This window comes from Bombus pascuorum, chromosome 7, assembly GCF_905332965.1.
Source record: "Bombus pascuorum chromosome 7, iyBomPasc1.1, whole genome shotgun sequence".
NCBI lineage: Eukaryota > Metazoa > Arthropoda > Insecta > Hymenoptera > Apidae > Bombus > Bombus pascuorum.
In genome coordinates, this window is record NC_083494.1 from 3986183 (window position 1) to 4004647 (window position 18465).

The window sequence follows — 18465 nt, forward strand, 5'->3', positions numbered from 1 at the left end:
TATTGTGTGAATTTTCCAAAATTTTGGAGAACTTCGCGAGGTTGCAGCAGCAGGTAAAGCGCTTCAGCACTCTGCTCGCATTTTAACTTCAAACAATTCAAAAAGCTAACTCGACGTTTAAATGAAGAAATACACACGGAGAAAAATTAACGTGAACAATAATCTATATTTAAGACTGAATTACAATAGATTGAATTTTTTAATCTTTAACAAAAATTTACGCTTTAATGAAATTTACTTAGATTCTGTGCTCAGCGTGACGGTTCAAACCATTTTACGATTCAACGATTTTAGCTTCTTGGGTTACAGAGTAATCTATTTATCTACTCGAATTTTACATGACAATCTACGATTTGTTTATTATCCAATAACATAAGTTGCCATTAATCAATCCTGATAAACATTAATTTGATTGGAGTTCATAATATTAGAAAGCGATCGATTTATGCCTTGACAATGTTTCTTCCTATGGTAACGAAAGTAAATACGAAATTTGAAAGTGATCGCAATTATTATTGATTAATAATTTTGATATTCAATCAATAAATTGGTAAATAAACTTTTGTTCGTTGCCACGCTGTTGTGCAGTTAAATTCGGCGCGCTAGGTTTTACCCTATTATTGTACAAGATATTCACGCCCGAAGAAGCTGCAGGTCTACACCCGTTTATAATATATATTAGTGCATTTACAGTTTTGAAATATAAAATAGAAAATTATCTTGCCGAAAATTCATTTCACAAGTAAAATTTTTATTTACACGAATAAAAATTATAATAGATGAGATGTTCATAATGTATTCAGATGAATATGTAATAACTAGTAATAATAATTTCTAAGGAATTTAATGAATCGCTATTAATGGATGTCATTGACTGTATTTTTTCTTTTACCATAGTTCCATTCATAAATTATGAAACTAATTTAGTTTTTGGTTAGGTAGTTAGTCAGTTGTAAGAGGGCGTCTAAAACTTCGTGTTTACAAGAGGGCGTCTAAAACTTCGTGTTTACAAGATGGCGTCTAGAACGTAGCGTCTGTAATATGGTGTTTAAAGGATAGCGTCTAAAACGTAGTGTTTAAAACGTAATTTTATACTATAGTGTTGCATTATACATATTTGCTAAAAAATAAGTACTTTGTGCGCTATTAAACGTATAAAACTTGAGTGACGAATATTACTCGGTGTAAAATGATGGATACAGTAAATGAGTCGAGTTTGTATAGATTAGAAGGGATTGCGAAAAATCAAGCAGGAGGTTTGATTATTCGGAAGAAACCCTCTGATCATACATTTAAAAAACCTCAGGTATCTGTCTTGGGTCTTGACAAACTTGCAAAACGAAAAAGGCAAGAAAATTTACAGGAGGTTAACTCACTGAAATCTGAATCAAGTTCACCAAAATCAGAGATTAAGAAAAGAAAATACAGATCTTATGCTGAAGAAACTCCAACTCATACTGGTGGGGCGAATACTGAGGCACAACAAAGATTAGAAGCACGATTAAAGCATCAAAGATTGAGTGCACAGGACAAAAATCATAGAGACAATTATAAGGACAAAGATCGGATAGAGATAGGGATGGGAATAAGGATCGATATAGAGATTGGGATAGAGAAAGAAGTAGAAGCAGAGACAGTGTTAGAGATAGTAGTAGACAAACACCCTTAAGGTTTAAAGATAAACCTCAAACTCCAATATTTAATACAAAGGATTCAAGATCTAAAAGTAATTGGGATGATGACGAAGATGAAGAACCGAGAAAACCCAGTTGGGATCATCCGTGGGAAGAAGAGCAACAAAGACTGGATAGAGAATGGTATGCCTTGGATGATGGAGAAAATCATGCTTTTGCTGACGTTTCTGAAGAATACAGCAGTAAAAAGGAAATGGAATTGGAAGCAAAAAGACAGAAGCTTCTTTCCTCACAACAGCGACAGGTAAATAAAGATAACGAATTGTGGGAACGTAACAGAATGTTAACATCTGGTGTCATAAGTTCCTTGGATCATGATGATGATCCTGACGATGAAGGAGAAACCAGAGTACATCTATTGGTCCGTAATGTTGTTCCACCATTTCTGGATGGTCGAATTGTATTCACTAAACAATCAGAGCCTGTTGTACCTGTACGTGACCCTACTTCTGATATGGCAGTTGTAGCAAGAAAAGGGTCGGCCTTGGTAAGAGCATATCGCGAAGAAAAAGAGCGGAAAAGGGCGCAGAAAAAGGATTGGGAACTAGCTGGAACTCATATCGGTAATATCATGGGTGTACGTGATAGACAAAAAGAGGATAAGGAAGATCCAGGTCAAGAAACTGACTTCAAAGCTGGACAAAAATATGCGCTTCATATACGGGATGAAGTTAATGGAAAAGCTAAATACAGGTCCATTCAACACCAGAGGAGGAGTCTTCCAGTATTTGCTGTACGACAAGAATTACTAAATGTAATTAGAGAAAACAGCGTAGTAGTTATTGTTGGAGAAACTGGCAGTGGAAAAACAACACAACTGACTCTCAATATCTACACGAAGACGGTTATAGTCGCTATGGCATAATTGGATGTACACAACCAAGAAGAGTAGCAGCTATGTCTGTAGCAAAAAGAGTTTCTGATGAAATGGCTACTGCTTTAGGAGACAAAGTCGGTTATGCTATTCGTTTTGAGGATTGCACTTCAAAAGATACCGTTATTAAATATATGACCGATGGTATCTTATTAAGAGAAAGCTTAAGGGAAGAAGATTTGGATCAATATAGTGTAATTATCATGGATGAAGCTCACGAAAGATCTTTATCTACTGATATTTTATTTGGTTTGCTGAGAAAGGTTGTAGCCAGACGACATGATCTGAAATTGATCGTAACATCCGCTACAATGGACTCTAGCAAATTTTCAACATTTTTTGGAAATGCTGCGACATTCCAAATTCCAGGTCGCACATTTCCAGTTGAAGTACTACACGCAAAGAATCCAATCGAAGACTATGTTGATGCTGCTGTCAAACAAGTGTTACAAATTCATTTGCAACCTCGTTCAGGCGATGTATTGGTCTTTATGCCCGGTCAGGAAGACATTGAAGTTACTTGCGAAGCTTTGAAAGAACATTTAGCAGAGATCGAATCTGCTCCTCCACTTACCATTCTACCTATTTACTCGCAACTGCCCTCGGATTTACAAGCTAAAATTTTCCAACGTTCAGAGGAAGGTTCGCGAAAATGCGTTGTAGCAACAAATATAGCCGAAACTTCATTAACCGTCGACGGAATTGTATTCGTCGTGGACTCTGGCTATTGCAAGTTGAAAATTTATAACCCACGAATTGGTATGGATGCTTTACAGGTATATCCAGTGTCCAGAGCAAATGCTGATCAAAGAGCAGGAAGAGCAGGACGTACTGGTCCTGGTACCTGCTACAGATTGTACACGCGAAGACAATATTTAGACGAACTACTATTGACCGGAGTTCCAGAAATACAGCGTACCAATCTTGCAAACACTGTATTGTTACTGAAGTCTTTAGGTGTTCAAGATATATTGGGTTTTCATTTTATGGATCCTCCACCACAAGAGAATATACTAAATTCTCTCTATCAGTTGTGGATGTTAGGTGCATTGGATCATACAGGACGTTTAACGCCTTTGGGACGACAAATGGCAGAATTCCCCTTAGACCCGCCACAATGTCAGATGCTTATTGTTGCTTCTCAACTCGGTTGCACTGCAGATATACTAATCATAGTTTCTATGCTGTCAGTGCCTTCGATATTCTACCGACCCAAAGGTCGCGAAGAAGATTCTGATTCAGCGAGAGAGAAGTTTCAAGTACCAGAGTCTGACCACCTAACATATTTAAATGTGTACAATCGGTGGAAGGCGAATGGTTATTCCAATTCTTGGTGTAACGCTCATTTTATTCACGCGAAAGCTATGCGGAAAGTAAGAGAAGTTCGACAACAGCTGGAAGAAATTCTCAAACAACAAAAGATGGAAGTTGTAAGCTGTGGCACGGACTGGGACATTGTACGGAAATGTATTTGTTCGGCATACTTTCACCAAGCAGCTCGTTTGAAAGGTATTGGCGAATACGTGAATTGTCGTACTGGAATGCCATGCCATCTTCATCCGACGTCAGCTTTGTTCCGTATGGGGTTCACGCCAGACTACGTGGTTTATCATCAACTTGTGATGACTGGCAAGCAGTACATACAATGCGCGACTGCCGTTGATGGCCACTGGCTAGCCGAATTGGGCCCTATGCTTTTTAGCGTAAAGGAAACTGGATAAAGCGGACGAGCAAAACGACGTGCAAGACATTTACATGAAACGGAAGGGCAAATGAAAGAAGCGGAAGAAGAAACGAAAGCTAGGGCGCGAGAACAACTTGAACGTGAACAAGTTTCTATCAGGAAGTAAGTTTCTTGTGTTTCAAATTTATAATACATACAGTATCTCATAAAAGTATTTGAATTACCGTAGAAAGCTTAATATAAGTTTTTTATAATATTTATCTGATATTTTGTATCATTAATTTTTATGATATTCTTTTATATTGTTTACAGGAAGGAAATATTGTCGTCAGGTATCGGAGAACCCCAGTCGGAGGTTCGGTGCGCATATCGAGACGGTGTGTAATAGAGCCGACAAGTTAATAGCCCAGTATTTTGAACTGGCTGAGAAGATGACGAGAGCAGTAACTGCCCGTAGAAGAAGATACAACGGGGCATGAAGGGACAACCCTGATGACTGCCGACAGGTATTACCGGGGCTGTCTGTCCTCAAAGCAGAGGAAGAGGGAGGAGGGGTTTTTAGTGGGTATGGCAACAACATCCGCCCGAGTCCCACATAACCCAGTGATGCGGGTCACTGGGCATGCGTAACAGCATTTTCCCCTCCTCACGCAAAAAAAAAAAAAAAAAAAAAAAAAAAAAAAAAGTATCGGAGAACCGGGTACGCCTGTTCCTTATCGTAATACTCCAAGTAGATTGGAGTTATAATTGTTCAGATTTTCAATGAAATGTAAATATAAGACTACGTGGTGTATCATCAACTTGTGATGACTGGCAAGAAGGAGTACATGCAATGCGTTACTGCCGTTGATGGCCACTGGCTAGCCGAATTGGATCCTACGCTTTTTAGCGTGAAGGAAACTGGACGAAGCGGACGAGCAAAAAGACGTACAAGACATTCACATGAAATGGAAGGGCAGATGAAAGAAGCGGAAGAAGAAATGAAAGCTAGGGCCCGAGAACAACTTGAAGGTGAACAAGCTTCTATCAGGAAGTAAGTTTCTTGTGTTTCAAATTTATAATACATACAGTATGTCATAAAAGTATTTGAATTACCGTAGAAAGCTTAATATAAGTTTTTTATAATATTTATCTGATATTTTGTATCGTTAATTTTTATGATATTCTTTTATATTGTTTACAGGAAGGAAATATTGACGCCAGGTATCGGAGAACCGGGTACACTTGTCCTTTTTTAATATATGTATCATCACAAGAAGCCTAATTTCTCTGCCGGTACCAGCAACTGCAGCAAGTAGCTTTGATAAATATTTATTTTCCATTTCTATTAAATTTATCAAGCTGATATCCTCAACAGGTTTGTATACTAGCCGAGGAGGACCTTCCATAAAATATTCTAATGTAGAATCTTTTTTCCATGTTTGCTTAGCTAAATTCTCAAAAAAACTATCCATATTTTCGTAAATGTATCGAATCTGCAGCTTTGTATATGGTCTCGTCCTTTTTCGAATTGCATGCTGATGATTCTGTTATTATTATTATTATTATTTCGTACATTTGCTAACGTTAATCGAAATATGTTAGAATACTGATTTCAAATAAATGACATGTAAAATGTATTTTTCAAATTTGTAACATATCTTTTGATAATTCACATATGTTTTATTACCATCCTATACTTTTCCAGCATCACTTTCAAGCAGTACTTTCTTTAATTACCTTTAACTACTATTATGATACCATCATTTCTTACATATTTGCAAAAAACAAATTTGGAAAGTGGATATCATGAAAGGTTGATAGCTGATAGTACTGCACTATACAGACTATACTGTACCGTCTGACCAACGAGTTGAGTCACAAGTAAATAAAACCACGCGATCAAAGACTGGGGGAAATAGGGTTGCATTTATGTATTGACGTATTGTGTGAATTTTCCAAAATTTTGGAGAACTTCGCGAGGTTGCAGCAGGTAAAGCGCTTCAGCACTCTGCTCGCATTTTAACTTCAAACAATTCAAAAAGCTAACTCGACGTTTAAATGAAGAAATACACACGGAGAAAAATTAACGTGAACAATAATCTATATTTAAGACTGAATTACAATAGATTGAATTTTTTAATCTTTAACAAAAATTTACGCTTTAATGAAATTTACTTAGATTCTGTGCTCAGCGTGACGGTTCAAACCATTTTACGATTCAACGATTTTAGCTTCTTGGGTTACAGAGTAATCTATTTATCTACTCGAATTTTACATGACAATCTACGATTTGTTTATTATCCAATAACATAAGTTGCCATTAATCAATCCTGATAAACATTAATTTGATTGGAGTTCATAATATTAGAAAGCGATCGATTTATGCCTTGACAATGTTTCTTCCTATGGTAACGAAAGTAAATACGAAATTTGAAAGTGATCGCAATTATTATTGATTAATAATTTTGATATTCAATCAATAAATTGGTAAATAAACTTTTGTTCGTTGCCACGCTGTTGTGCAGTTAAATTCGGCGCGCTAGGTTTTACCCTATTATTGTACAAGATATTCACGCCCGAAGAAGCTGCAGGTCTACACCCGTTTATAATATATATTAGTGCATTTACAGTTTTGAAATATAAAATAGAAAATTATCTTGCCGAAAATTCATTTCACAAGTAAAATTTTTATTTACACGAATAAAAATTATAATAGATGAGATGTTCATAATGTATTCAGATGAATATGTAATAACTAGTAATAATAATTTCTAAGGAATTTAATGAATCGCTATTAATGGATGTCATTGACTGTATTTTTTCTTTTACCATAGTTCCATTCATAAATTATGAAACTAATTTAGTTTTTGGTTAGGTAGTTAGTCAGTTGTAAGAGGGCGTCTAAAACTTCGTGTTTACAAGAGGGCGTCTAAAACTTCGTGTTTACAAGATGGCGTCTAGAACGTAGCGTCTGTAATATGGTGTTTAAAGGATAGCGTCTAAAACGTAGTGTTTAAAACGTAATTTTATACTATAGTGTTGCATTATACATATTTGCTAAAAAATAAGTACTTTGTGCGCTATTAAACGTATAAAACTTGAGTGACGAATATTACTCGGTGTAAAATGATGGATACAGTAAATGAGTCGAGTTTGTATAGATTAGAAGGGATTGCGAAAAATCAAGCAGGAGGTTTGATTATTCGGAAGAAACCCTCTGATCATACATTTAAAAAACCTCAGGTATCTGTCTTGGGTCTTGACAAACTTGCAAAACGAAAAAGGCAAGAAAATTTACAGGAGGTTAACTCACTGAAATCTGAATCAAGTTCACCAAAATCAGAGATTAAGAAAAGAAAATACAGATCTTATGCTGAAGAAACTCCAACTCATACTGGTGGGGCGAATACTGAGGCACAACAAAGATTAGAAGCACGATTAAAGCATCAAAGATTGAGTGCACAGGACAAAAATCATAGAGACAATTATAAGGACAAAGATCGGAATAGAGATAGGGATGGGAATAAGGATCGATATAGAGATTGGGATAGAGAAAGAAGTAGAAGCAGAGACAGTGTTAGAGATAGTAGTAGACAAACACCCTTAAGGTTTAAAGATAAACCTCAAACTCCAATATTTAATACAAAGGATTCAAGATCTAAAAGTAATTGGGATGATGACGAAGATGAAGAACCGAGAAAACCCAGTTGGGATCATCCGTGGGAAGAAGAGCAACAAAGACTGGATAGAGAATGGTATGCCTTGGATGATGGAGAAAATCATGCTTTTGCTGACGTTTCTGAAGAATACAGCAGTAAAAAGGAAATGGAATTGGAAGCAAAAAGACAGAAGCTTCTTTCCTCACAACAGCGACAGGTAAATAAAGATAACGAATTGTGGGAACGTAACAGAATGTTAACATCTGGTGTCATAAGTTCCTTGGATCATGATGATGATCCTGACGATGAAGGAGAAACCAGAGTACATCTATTGGTCCGTAATGTTGTTCCACCATTTCTGGATGGTCGAATTGTATTCACTAAACAATCAGAGCCTGTTGTACCTGTACGTGACCCTACTTCTGATATGGCAGTTGTAGCAAGAAAAGGGTCGGCCTTGGTAAGAGCATATCGCGAAGAAAAAGAGCGGAAAAGGGCGCAGAAAAAGGATTGGGAACTAGCTGGAACTCATATCGGTAATATCATGGGTGTACGTGATAGACAAAAAGAGGATAAGGAAGATCCAGGTCAAGAAACTGACTTCAAAGCTGGACAAAAATATGCGCTTCATATACGGGATGAAGTTAATGGAAAAGCTAAATACAGGTCCATTCAACACCAGAGGAGGAGTCTTCCAGTATTTGCTGTACGACAAGAATTACTAAATGTAATTAGAGAAAACAGCGTAGTAGTTATTGTTGGAGAAACTGGCAGTGGAAAAACAACACAACTGACTCAATATCTACACGAAGACGGTTATAGTCGCTATGGCATAATTGGATGTACACAACCAAGAAGAGTAGCAGCTATGTCTGTAGCAAAAAGAGTTTCTGATGAAATGGCTACTGCTTTAGGAGACAAAGTCGGTTATGCTATTCGTTTTGAGGATTGCACTTCAAAAGATACCGTTATTAAATATATGACCGATGGTATCTTATTAAGAGAAAGCTTAAGGGAAGAAGATTTGGATCAATATAGTGTAATTATCATGGATGAAGCTCACGAAAGATCTTTATCTACTGATATTTTATTTGGTTTGCTGAGAAAGGTTGTAGCCAGACGACATGATCTGAAATTGATCGTAACATCCGCTACAATGGACTCTAGCAAATTTTCAACATTTTTTGGAAATGCTGCGACATTCCAAATTCCAGGTCGCACATTTCCAGTTGAAGTACTACACGCAAAGAATCCAATCGAAGACTATGTTGATGCTGCTGTCAAACAAGTGTTACAAATTCATTTGCAACCTCGTTCAGGCGATGTATTGGTCTTTATGCCCGGTCAGGAAGACATTGAAGTTACTTGCGAAGCTTTGAAAGAACATTTAGCAGAGATCGAATCTGCTCCTCCACTTACCATTCTACCTATTTACTCGCAACTGCCCTCGGATTTACAAGCTAAAATTTTCCAACGTTCAGAGGAAGGTTCGCGAAAATGCGTTGTAGCAACAAATATAGCCGAAACTTCATTAACCGTCGACGGAATTGTATTCGTCGTGGACTCTGGCTATTGCAAGTTGAAAATTTATAACCCACGAATTGGTATGGATGCTTTACAGGTATATCCAGTGTCCAGAGCAAATGCTGATCAAAGAGCAGGAAGAGCAGGACGTACTGGTCCTGGTACCTGCTACAGATTGTACACGCGAAGACAATATTTAGACGAACTACTATTGACCGGAGTTCCAGAAATACAGCGTACCAATCTTGCAAACACTGTATTGTTACTGAAGTCTTTAGGTGTTCAAGATATATTGGGTTTTCATTTTATGGATCCTCCACCACAAGAGAATATACTAAATTCTCTCTATCAGTTGTGGATGTTAGGTGCATTGGATCATACAGGACGTTTAACGCCTTTGGGACGACAAATGGCAGAATTCCCCTTAGACCCGCCACAATGTCAGATGCTTATTGTTGCTTCTCAACTCGGTTGCACTGCAGATATACTAATCATAGTTTCTATGCTGTCAGTGCCTTCGATATTCTACCGACCCAAAGGTCGCGAAGAAGATTCTGATTCAGCGAGAGAGAAGTTTCAAGTACCAGAGTCTGACCACCTAACATATTTAAATGTGTACAATCGGTGGAAGGCGAATGGTTATTCCAATTCTTGGTGTAACGCTCATTTTATTCACGCGAAAGCTATGCGGAAAGTAAGAGAAGTTCGACAACAGCTGGAAGAAATTCTCAAACAACAAAAGATGGAAGTTGTAAGCTGTGGCACGGACTGGGACATTGTACGGAAATGTATTTGTTCGGCATACTTTCACCAAGCAGCTCGTTTGAAAGGTATTGGCGAATACGTGAATTGTCGTACTGGAATGCCATGCCATCTTCATCCGACGTCAGCTTTGTTCCGTATGGGGTTCACGCCAGACTACGTGGTTTATCATCAACTTGTGATGACTGGCAAGCAGTACATACAATGCGCGACTGCCGTTGATGGCCACTGGCTAGCCGAATTGGGCCCTATGCTTTTTAGCGTAAAGGAAACTGGATAAAGCGGACGAGCAAAACGACGTGCAAGACATTTACATGAAACGGAAGGGCAAATGAAAGAAGCGGAAGAAGAAACGAAAGCTAGGGCGCGAGAACAACTTGAACGTGAACAAGTTTCTATCAGGAAGTAAGTTTCTTGTGTTTCAAATTTATAATACATACAGTATCTCATAAAAGTATTTGAATTACCGTAGAAAGCTTAATATAAGTTTTTTATAATATTTATCTGATATTTTGTATCATTAATTTTTATGATATTCTTTTATATTGTTTACAGGAAGGAAATATTGTCGTCAGGTATCGGAGAACCCCAGTCGGAGGTTCGGTGCGCATATCGAGACGGTGTGTAATAGAGCCGACAAGTTAATAGCCCAGTATTTTGAACTGGCTGAGAAGATGACGAGAGCAGTAACTGCCCGTAGAAGAAGATACAACGGGGCATGAAGGGACAACCCTGATGACTGCCGACAGGTATTACCGGGGCTGTCTGTCCTCAAAGCAGAGGAAGAGGGAGGAGGGGTTTTTAGTGGGTATGGCAACAACATCCGCCCGAGTCCCACATAACCCAGTGATGCGGGTCACTGGGCATGCGTAACAGCATTTTCCCCTCCTCACGCAAAAAAAAAAAAAAAAAAAAAAAAAAAAAAAAAGTATCGGAGAACCGGGTACGCCTGTTCCTTATCGTAATACTCCAAGTAGATTGGAGTTATAATTGTTCAGATTTTCAATGAAATGTAAATATAAGACTACGTGGTGTATCATCAACTTGTGATGACTGGCAAGAAGGAGTACATGCAATGCGTTACTGCCGTTGATGGCCACTGGCTAGCCGAATTGGATCCTACGCTTTTTAGCGTGAAGGAAACTGGACGAAGCGGACGAGCAAAAAGACGTACAAGACATTCACATGAAATGGAAGGGCAGATGAAAGAAGCGGAAGAAGAAATGAAAGCTAGGGCCCGAGAACAACTTGAAGGTGAACAAGCTTCTATCAGGAAGTAAGTTTCTTGTGTTTCAAATTTATAATACATACAGTATGTCATAAAAGTATTTGAATTACCGTAGAAAGCTTAATATAAGTTTTTTATAATATTTATCTGATATTTTGTATCGTTAATTTTTATGATATTCTTTTATATTGTTTACAGGAAGGAAATATTGACGCCAGGTATCGGAGAACCGGGTACACCTGTCCTTTTTTAATATATGTATCATCACAAGAAGCCTAATTTCTCTGCCGGTACCAGCAACTGCAGCAAGTAGCTTTGATAAATATTTATTTTCCATTTCTATTAAATTTATCAAGCTGATATCCTCAACAGGTTTGTATACTAGCCGAGGAGGACCTTCCATAAAATATTCTAATGTAGAATCTTTTTTCCATGTTTGCTTAGCTAAATTCTCAAAAAAACTATCCATATTTTCGTAAATGTATCGAATCTGCAGCTTTGTGTATGGTCTCGTCCTTTTTCGAATTGCATGCTGATGATTCTGTTATTATTATTATTATTATTTCGTACATTTGCTAACGTTAATCGAAATATGTTAGAATACTGATTTCAAATAAATGACATGTAAAATGTATTTTTCAAATTTGTAACATATCTTTTGATAATTCACATATGTTTTATTACCATCCTATACTTTTCCAGCATCACTTTCAAGCAGTACTTTCTTTAATTACCTTTAACTACTATTATGATACCATCATTTCTTACATATTTGCAAAAAACAAATTTGGAAAGTGGATATCATGAAAGGTTGATAGCTGATAGTACTGCACTATACAGACTATACTGTACCGTCTGACCAACGAGTTGAGTCACAAGTAAATAAAACCACGCGATCAAAGACTGGGGGAAATAGGGTTGCATTTATGTATTGACGTATTGTGTGAATTTTCCAAAATTTTGGAGAACTTCGCGAGGTTGCAGCAGGTAAAGCGCTTCAGCACTCTGCTCGCATTTTAACTTCAAACAATTCAAAAAGCTAACTCGACGTTTAAATGAAGAAATACACACGGAGAAAAATTAACGTGAACAATAATCTATATTTAAGACTGAATTACAATAGATTGAATTTTTTAATCTTTAACAAAAATTTACGCTTTAATGAAATTTACTTAGATTCTGTGCTCAGCGTGACGGTTCAAACCATTTTACGATTCAACGATTTTAGCTTCTTGGGTTACAGAGTAATCTATTTATCTACTCGAATTTTACATGACAATCTACGATTTGTTTATTATCCAATAACATAAGTTGCCATTAATCAATCCTGATAAACATTAATTTGATTGGAGTTCATAATATTAGAAAGCGATCGATTTATGCCTTGACAATGTTTCTTCCTATGGTAACGAAAGTAAATACGAAATTTGAAAGTGATCGCAATTATTATTGATTAATAATTTTGATATTCAATCAATAAATTGGTAAATAAACTTTTGTTCGTTGCCACGCTGTTGTGCAGTTAAATTCGGCGCGCTAGGTTTTACCCTATTATTGTACAAGATATTCACGCCCGAAGAAGCTGCAGGTCTACACCCGTTTATAATATATATTAGTGCATTTACAGTTTTGAAATATAAAATAGAAAATTATCTTGCCGAAAATTCATTTCACAAGTAAAATTTTTATTTACACGAATAAAAATTATAATAGATGAGATGTTCATAATGTATTCAGATGAATATGTAATAACTAGTAATAATAATTTCTAAGGAATTTAATGAATCGCTATTAATGGATGTCATTGACTGTATTTTTTCTTTTACCATAGTTCCATTCATAAATTATGAAACTAATTTAGTTTTTGGTTAGGTAGTTAGTCAGTTGTAAGAGGGCGTCTAAAACTTCGTGTTTACAAGAGGGCGTCTAAAACTTCGTGTTTACAAGATGGCGTCTAGAACGTAGCGTCTGTAATATGGTGTTTAAAGGATAGCGTCTAAAACGTAGTGTTTAAAACGTAATTTTATACTATAGTGTTGCATTATACATATTTGCTAAAAAATAAGTACTTTGTGCGCTATTAAACGTATAAAACTTGAGTGACGAATATTACTCGGTGTAAAATGATGGATACAGTAAATGAGTCGAGTTTGTATAGATTAGAAGGGATTGCGAAAAATCAAGCAGGAGGTTTGATTATTCGGAAGAAACCCTCTGATCATACATTTAAAAAACCTCAGGTATCTGTCTTGGGTCTTGACAAACTTGCAAAACGAAAAAGGCAAGAAAATTTACAGGAGGTTAACTCACTGAAATCTGAATCAAGTTCACCAAAATCAGAGATTAAGAAAAGAAAATACAGATCTTATGCTGAAGAAACTCCAACTCATACTGGTGGGGCGAATACTGAGGCACAACAAAGATTAGAAGCACGATTAAAGCATCAAAGATTGAGTGCACAGGACAAAAATCATAGAGACAATTATAAGGACAAAGATCGGAATAGAGATAGGGATGGGAATAAGGATCGATATAGAGATTGGGATAGAGAAAGAAGTAGAAGCAGAGACAGTGTTAGAGATAGTAGTAGACAAACACCCTTAAGGTTTAAAGATAAACCTCAAACTCCAATATTTAATACAAAGGATTCAAGATCTAAAAGTAATTGGGATGATGACGAAGATGAAGAACCGAGAAAACCCAGTTGGGATCATCCGTGGGAAGAAGAGCAACAAAGACTGGATAGAGAATGGTATGCCTTGGATGATGGAGAAAATCATGCTTTTGCTGACGTTTCTGAAGAATACAGCAGTAAAAAGGAAATGGAATTGGAAGCAAAAAGACAGAAGCTTCTTTCCTCACAACAGCGACAGGTAAATAAAGATAACGAATTGTGGGAACGTAACAGAATGTTAACATCTGGTGTCATAAGTTCCTTGGATCATGATGATGATCCTGACGATGAAGGAGAAACCAGAGTACATCTATTGGTCCGTAATGTTGTTCCACCATTTCTGGATGGTCGAATTGTATTCACTAAACAATCAGAGCCTGTTGTACCTGTACGTGACCCTACTTCTGATATGGCAGTTGTAGCAAGAAAAGGGTCGGCCTTGGTAAGAGCATATCGCGAAGAAAAAGAGCGGAAAAGGGCGCAGAAAAAGGATTGGGAACTAGCTGGAACTCATATCGGTAATATCATGGGTGTACGTGATAGACAAAAAGAGGATAAGGAAGATCCAGGTCAAGAAACTGACTTCAAAGCTGGACAAAAATATGCGCTTCATATACGGGATGAAGTTAATGGAAAAGCTAAATACAGGTCCATTCAACACCAGAGGAGGAGTCTTCCAGTATTTGCTGTACGACAAGAATTACTAAATGTAATTAGAGAAAACAGCGTAGTAGTTATTGTTGGAGAAACTGGCAGTGGAAAAACAACACAACTGACTCAATATCTACACGAAGACGGTTATAGTCGCTATGGCATAATTGGATGTACACAACCAAGAAGAGTAGCAGCTATGTCTGTAGCAAAAAGAGTTTCTGATGAAATGGCTACTGCTTTAGGAGACAAAGTCGGTTATGCTATTCGTTTTGAGGATTGCACTTCAAAAGATACCGTTATTAAATATATGACCGATGGTATCTTATTAAGAGAAAGCTTAAGGGAAGAAGATTTGGATCAATATAGTGTAATTATCATGGATGAAGCTCACGAAAGATCTTTATCTACTGATATTTTATTTGGTTTGCTGAGAAAGGTTGTAGCCAGACGACATGATCTGAAATTGATCGTAACATCCGCTACAATGGACTCTAGCAAATTTTCAACATTTTTTGGAAATGCTGCGACATTCCAAATTCCAGGTCGCACATTTCCAGTTGAAGTACTACACGCAAAGAATCCAATCGAAGACTATGTTGATGCTGCTGTCAAACAAGTGTTACAAATTCATTTGCAACCTCGTTCAGGCGATGTATTGGTCTTTATGCCCGGTCAGGAAGACATTGAAGTTACTTGCGAAGCTTTGAAAGAACATTTAGCAGAGATCGAATCTGCTCCTCCACTTACCATTCTACCTATTTACTCGCAACTGCCCTCGGATTTACAAGCTAAAATTTTCCAACGTTCAGAGGAAGGTTCGCGAAAATGCGTTGTAGCAACAAATATAGCCGAAACTTCATTAACCGTCGACGGAATTGTATTCGTCGTGGACTCTGGCTATTGCAAGTTGAAAATTTATAACCCACGAATTGGTATGGATGCTTTACAGGTATATCCAGTGTCCAGAGCAAATGCTGATCAAAGAGCAGGAAGAGCAGGACGTACTGGTCCTGGTACCTGCTACAGATTGTACACGCAAAGACAATATTTAGACGAACTACTATTGACCGGAGTTCCAGAAATACAGCGTACCAATCTTGCAAACACTGTATTGTTACTGAAGTCTTTAGGTGTTCAAGATATATTGGGTTTTCATTTTATGGATCCTCCACCACAAGAGAATATACTAAATTCTCTCTATCAGTTGTGGATGTTAGGTGCATTGGATCATACAGGACGTTTAACGCCTTTGGGACGACAAATGGCAGAATTCCCCTTAGACCCGCCACAATGTCAGATGCTTATTGTTGCTTCTCAACTCGGTTGCACTGCAGATATACTAATCATAGTTTCTATGCTGTCAGTGCCTTCGATATTCTACCGACCCAAAGGTCGCGAAGAAGATTCTGATTCAGCGCGAGAGAAGTTTCAAGTACCAGAGTCTGACCACCTAACATATTTAAATGTGTACAATCGGTGGAAGGCGAATGGTTATTCCAATTCTTGGTGTAACGCTCATTTTATTCACGCGAAAGCTATGCGGAAAGTAAGAGAAGTTCGACAACAGCTGGAAGAAATTCTCAAACAACAAAAGATGGAAGTTGTAAGCTGTGGCACGGACTGGGACATTGTACGGAAATGTATTTGTTCGGCATACTTTCACCAAGCAGCTCGTTTGAAAGGTATTGGCGAATACGTGAATTGTCGTACTGGAATGCCATGCCATCTTCATCCGACGTCAGCTTTGTTCCGTATGGGGTTCACGCCAGACTACGTGGTTTATCATCAACTTGTGATGACTGGCAAGCAGTACATACAATGCGCGACTGCCGTTGATGGCCACTGGCTAGCCGAATTGGGCCCTATGCTTTTTAGCGTAAAGGAAACTGGATAAAGCGGACGAGCAAAACGACGTGCAAGACATTTACATGAAACGGAAGGGCAAATGAAAGAAGCGGAAGAAGAAACGAAAGCTAGGGCGCGAGAACAACTTGAACGTGAACAAGTTTCTATCAGGAAGTAAGTTTCTTGTGTTTCAAATTTATAATACATACAGTATCTCATAAAAGTATTTGAATTACCGTAGAAAGCTTAATATAAGTTTTTTATAATATTTATCTGATATTTTGTATCATTAATTTTTATGATATTCTTTTATATTGTTTACAGGAAGGAAATATTGTCGTCAGGTATCGGAGAACCCCAGTCGGAGGTTCGGTGCGCATATCGAGACGGTGTGTAATAGAGCCGACAAGTTAATAGCCCAGTATTTTGAACTGGCTGAGAAGATGACGAGAGCAGTAACTGCCCGTAGAAGAAGATACAACGGGGCATGAAGGGACAACCCTGATGACTGCCGACAGGTATTACCGGGGCTGTCTGTCCTCAAAGCAGAGGAAGAGGGAGGAGGGGTTTTTAGTGGGTATGGCAACAACATCCGCCCGAGTCCCACATAACCCAGTGATGCGGGTCACTGGGCATGCGTAACAGCATTTTCCCCTCCTCACGCAAAAAAAAAAAAAAAAAAAAAAAAAAAAAAAAAAAAAAAAGTATCGGAGAACCGGGTACGCCTGTTCCTTATCGTAATACTCCAAGTAGATTGGAGTTATAATTGTTCAGATTTTCAATGAAATGTAAATATAAGACTACGTGGTGTATCATCAACTTGTGATGACTGGCAAGAAGGAGTACATGCAATGCGTTACTGCCGTTGATGGCCACTGGCTAGCCGAATTGGATCCTACGCTTTTTAGCGTGAAGGAAACTGGACGAAGCGGACGAGCAAAAAGACGTACAAGACATTCACATGAAATGGAAGGGCAGATGAAAGAAGCGGAAGAAGAAATGAAAGCTAGGGCCCGAGAACAACTTGAAGGTGAACAAGCTTCTATCAGGAAGTAAGTTTCTTGTGTTTCAAATTTATAATACATACAGTATGTCATAAAAGTATTTGAATTACCGTAGAAAGCTTAATATAAGTTTTTTATAATATTTATCTGATATTTTGTATCGTTAATTTTTATGATATTCTTTTATATTGTTTACAGGAAGGAAATATTGACGCCAGGTATCGGAGAACCGGGTACACCTGTCCTTTTTTAATATATGTATCATCACAAGAAGCCTAATTTCTCTGCCGGTACCAGCAACTGCAGCAAGTAGCTTTGATAAATATTTATTTTCCATTTCTATTAAATTTATCAAGCTGATATCCTCATCAGGTTTGTATACTAGCCGAGGAGGACCTTCCATAAAATATTCTAATGTAGAATCTTTTTTCCATGTTTGCTTAGCTAAATTCTCAAAAAAACTATCCATATTTTCGTAAATGTATCGAATCTGCAGCTTTGTGTATGGTCTCGTCCTTTTTCGAATTGCATGCTGATGATTCTGTTATTATTATTATTATTATTTCGTACATTTGCTAACGTTAATCGAAATATGTTAGAATACTGATTTCAAATAAATGACATGTAAAATGTATTTTTCAAATTTGTAACATATCTTTTGATAATTCACATATGTTTTATTACCATCCTATACTTTTCCAGCATCACTTTCAAGCAGTACTTTCTTTAATTACCTTTAACTACTATTATGATACCATCATTTCTTACATATTTGCAAAAAACAAATTTGGAAAGTGGATATCATGAAAGGTTGATAGCTGATAGTACTGCACTATACAGACTATACTGTACCGTCTGACCAACGAGTTGAGTCACAAGTA

The 18465-nt window shown here is 37.4% G+C and overlaps 5 protein-coding genes and 1 pseudogene across 5 annotated transcripts; all 6 read left to right on the plus strand.

Annotated features, from left to right (window-relative positions):
• Nucleotides 1-1037: 1037 nt before the first annotated feature.
• LOC132908599 (pre-mRNA-splicing factor ATP-dependent RNA helicase PRP16-like) lies at nucleotides 1038-4562 on the plus strand (annotated as a pseudogene).
• Nucleotides 4563-4658: 96 nt separating this feature from the next.
• LOC132909077 (pre-mRNA-splicing factor ATP-dependent RNA helicase PRP16-like) lies at nucleotides 4659-5490 on the plus strand. The gene is made up of 2 exons (XM_060963663.1): nucleotides 4659-5285; nucleotides 5436-5490. Exons 1-2 carry the CDS (start codon nucleotides 5059-5061, stop codon nucleotides 5488-5490), a joined length of 282 nt encoding a protein of 93 aa, XP_060819646.1. The 5' UTR covers nucleotides 4659-5058.
• Nucleotides 5491-7208: 1718 nt separating this feature from the next.
• LOC132909405 (pre-mRNA-splicing factor ATP-dependent RNA helicase PRP16-like) lies at nucleotides 7209-10732 on the plus strand. Its single transcript, XM_060964208.1, is given in 1 exon segment — nucleotides 7209-10732. A coding segment is annotated over 1 exon segment (3228 nt). The 5' UTR covers nucleotides 7209-7360; the 3' UTR covers nucleotides 10589-10732.
• Nucleotides 10733-10828: 96 nt separating this feature from the next.
• Nucleotides 10829-12193, plus strand: LOC132909406 (pre-mRNA-splicing factor ATP-dependent RNA helicase PRP16-like). The gene is made up of 2 exons (XM_060964209.1): nucleotides 10829-11455; nucleotides 11606-12193. The coding sequence occupies exons 1-2, from the start codon at nucleotides 11229-11231 to the stop codon at nucleotides 11658-11660; spliced, it is 282 nt and encodes a 93-aa protein (XP_060820192.1). The 5' UTR covers nucleotides 10829-11228; the 3' UTR covers nucleotides 11661-12193.
• Nucleotides 12194-13378: 1185 nt separating this feature from the next.
• Nucleotides 13379-16902, plus strand: LOC132909400 (pre-mRNA-splicing factor ATP-dependent RNA helicase PRP16-like). The gene is given in 1 exon segment (XM_060964202.1): nucleotides 13379-16902. A coding segment is annotated over 1 exon segment (3228 nt). The 5' UTR covers nucleotides 13379-13530; the 3' UTR covers nucleotides 16759-16902.
• A 96-nt stretch (nucleotides 16903-16998) lies between these two features.
• Nucleotides 16999-18245, plus strand: LOC132909401 (pre-mRNA-splicing factor ATP-dependent RNA helicase PRP16-like). Its single transcript, XM_060964203.1, has 2 exons — nucleotides 16999-17632; nucleotides 17783-18245. Exons 1-2 carry the CDS (start codon nucleotides 17406-17408, stop codon nucleotides 17835-17837), a joined length of 282 nt encoding a protein of 93 aa, XP_060820186.1. The 5' UTR covers nucleotides 16999-17405; the 3' UTR covers nucleotides 17838-18245.
• The last annotated feature ends 220 nt before the right edge of the window (nucleotides 18246-18465 follow it).

Coding starts and splice junctions, on each gene's coding strand:
- LOC132909406 (XM_060964209.1), top strand. CDS start 11,229: ATGACTGGCAAGAAGGAGTACATGCAATGCGTTACTGCCGTTGATGGC. Junction 11,456..11,605: donor GAACAAGCTTCTATCAGGAA/GTAAGTTTCTTG, acceptor TATTGTTTACAG/GAAGGAAATATTGACGCCAG.
- LOC132909401 (XM_060964203.1), top strand. CDS start 17,406: ATGACTGGCAAGAAGGAGTACATGCAATGCGTTACTGCCGTTGATGGC. Junction 17,633..17,782: donor GAACAAGCTTCTATCAGGAA/GTAAGTTTCTTG, acceptor TATTGTTTACAG/GAAGGAAATATTGACGCCAG.
- LOC132909077 (XM_060963663.1), top strand. CDS start 5,059: ATGACTGGCAAGAAGGAGTACATGCAATGCGTTACTGCCGTTGATGGC. Junction 5,286..5,435: donor GAACAAGCTTCTATCAGGAA/GTAAGTTTCTTG, acceptor TATTGTTTACAG/GAAGGAAATATTGACGCCAG.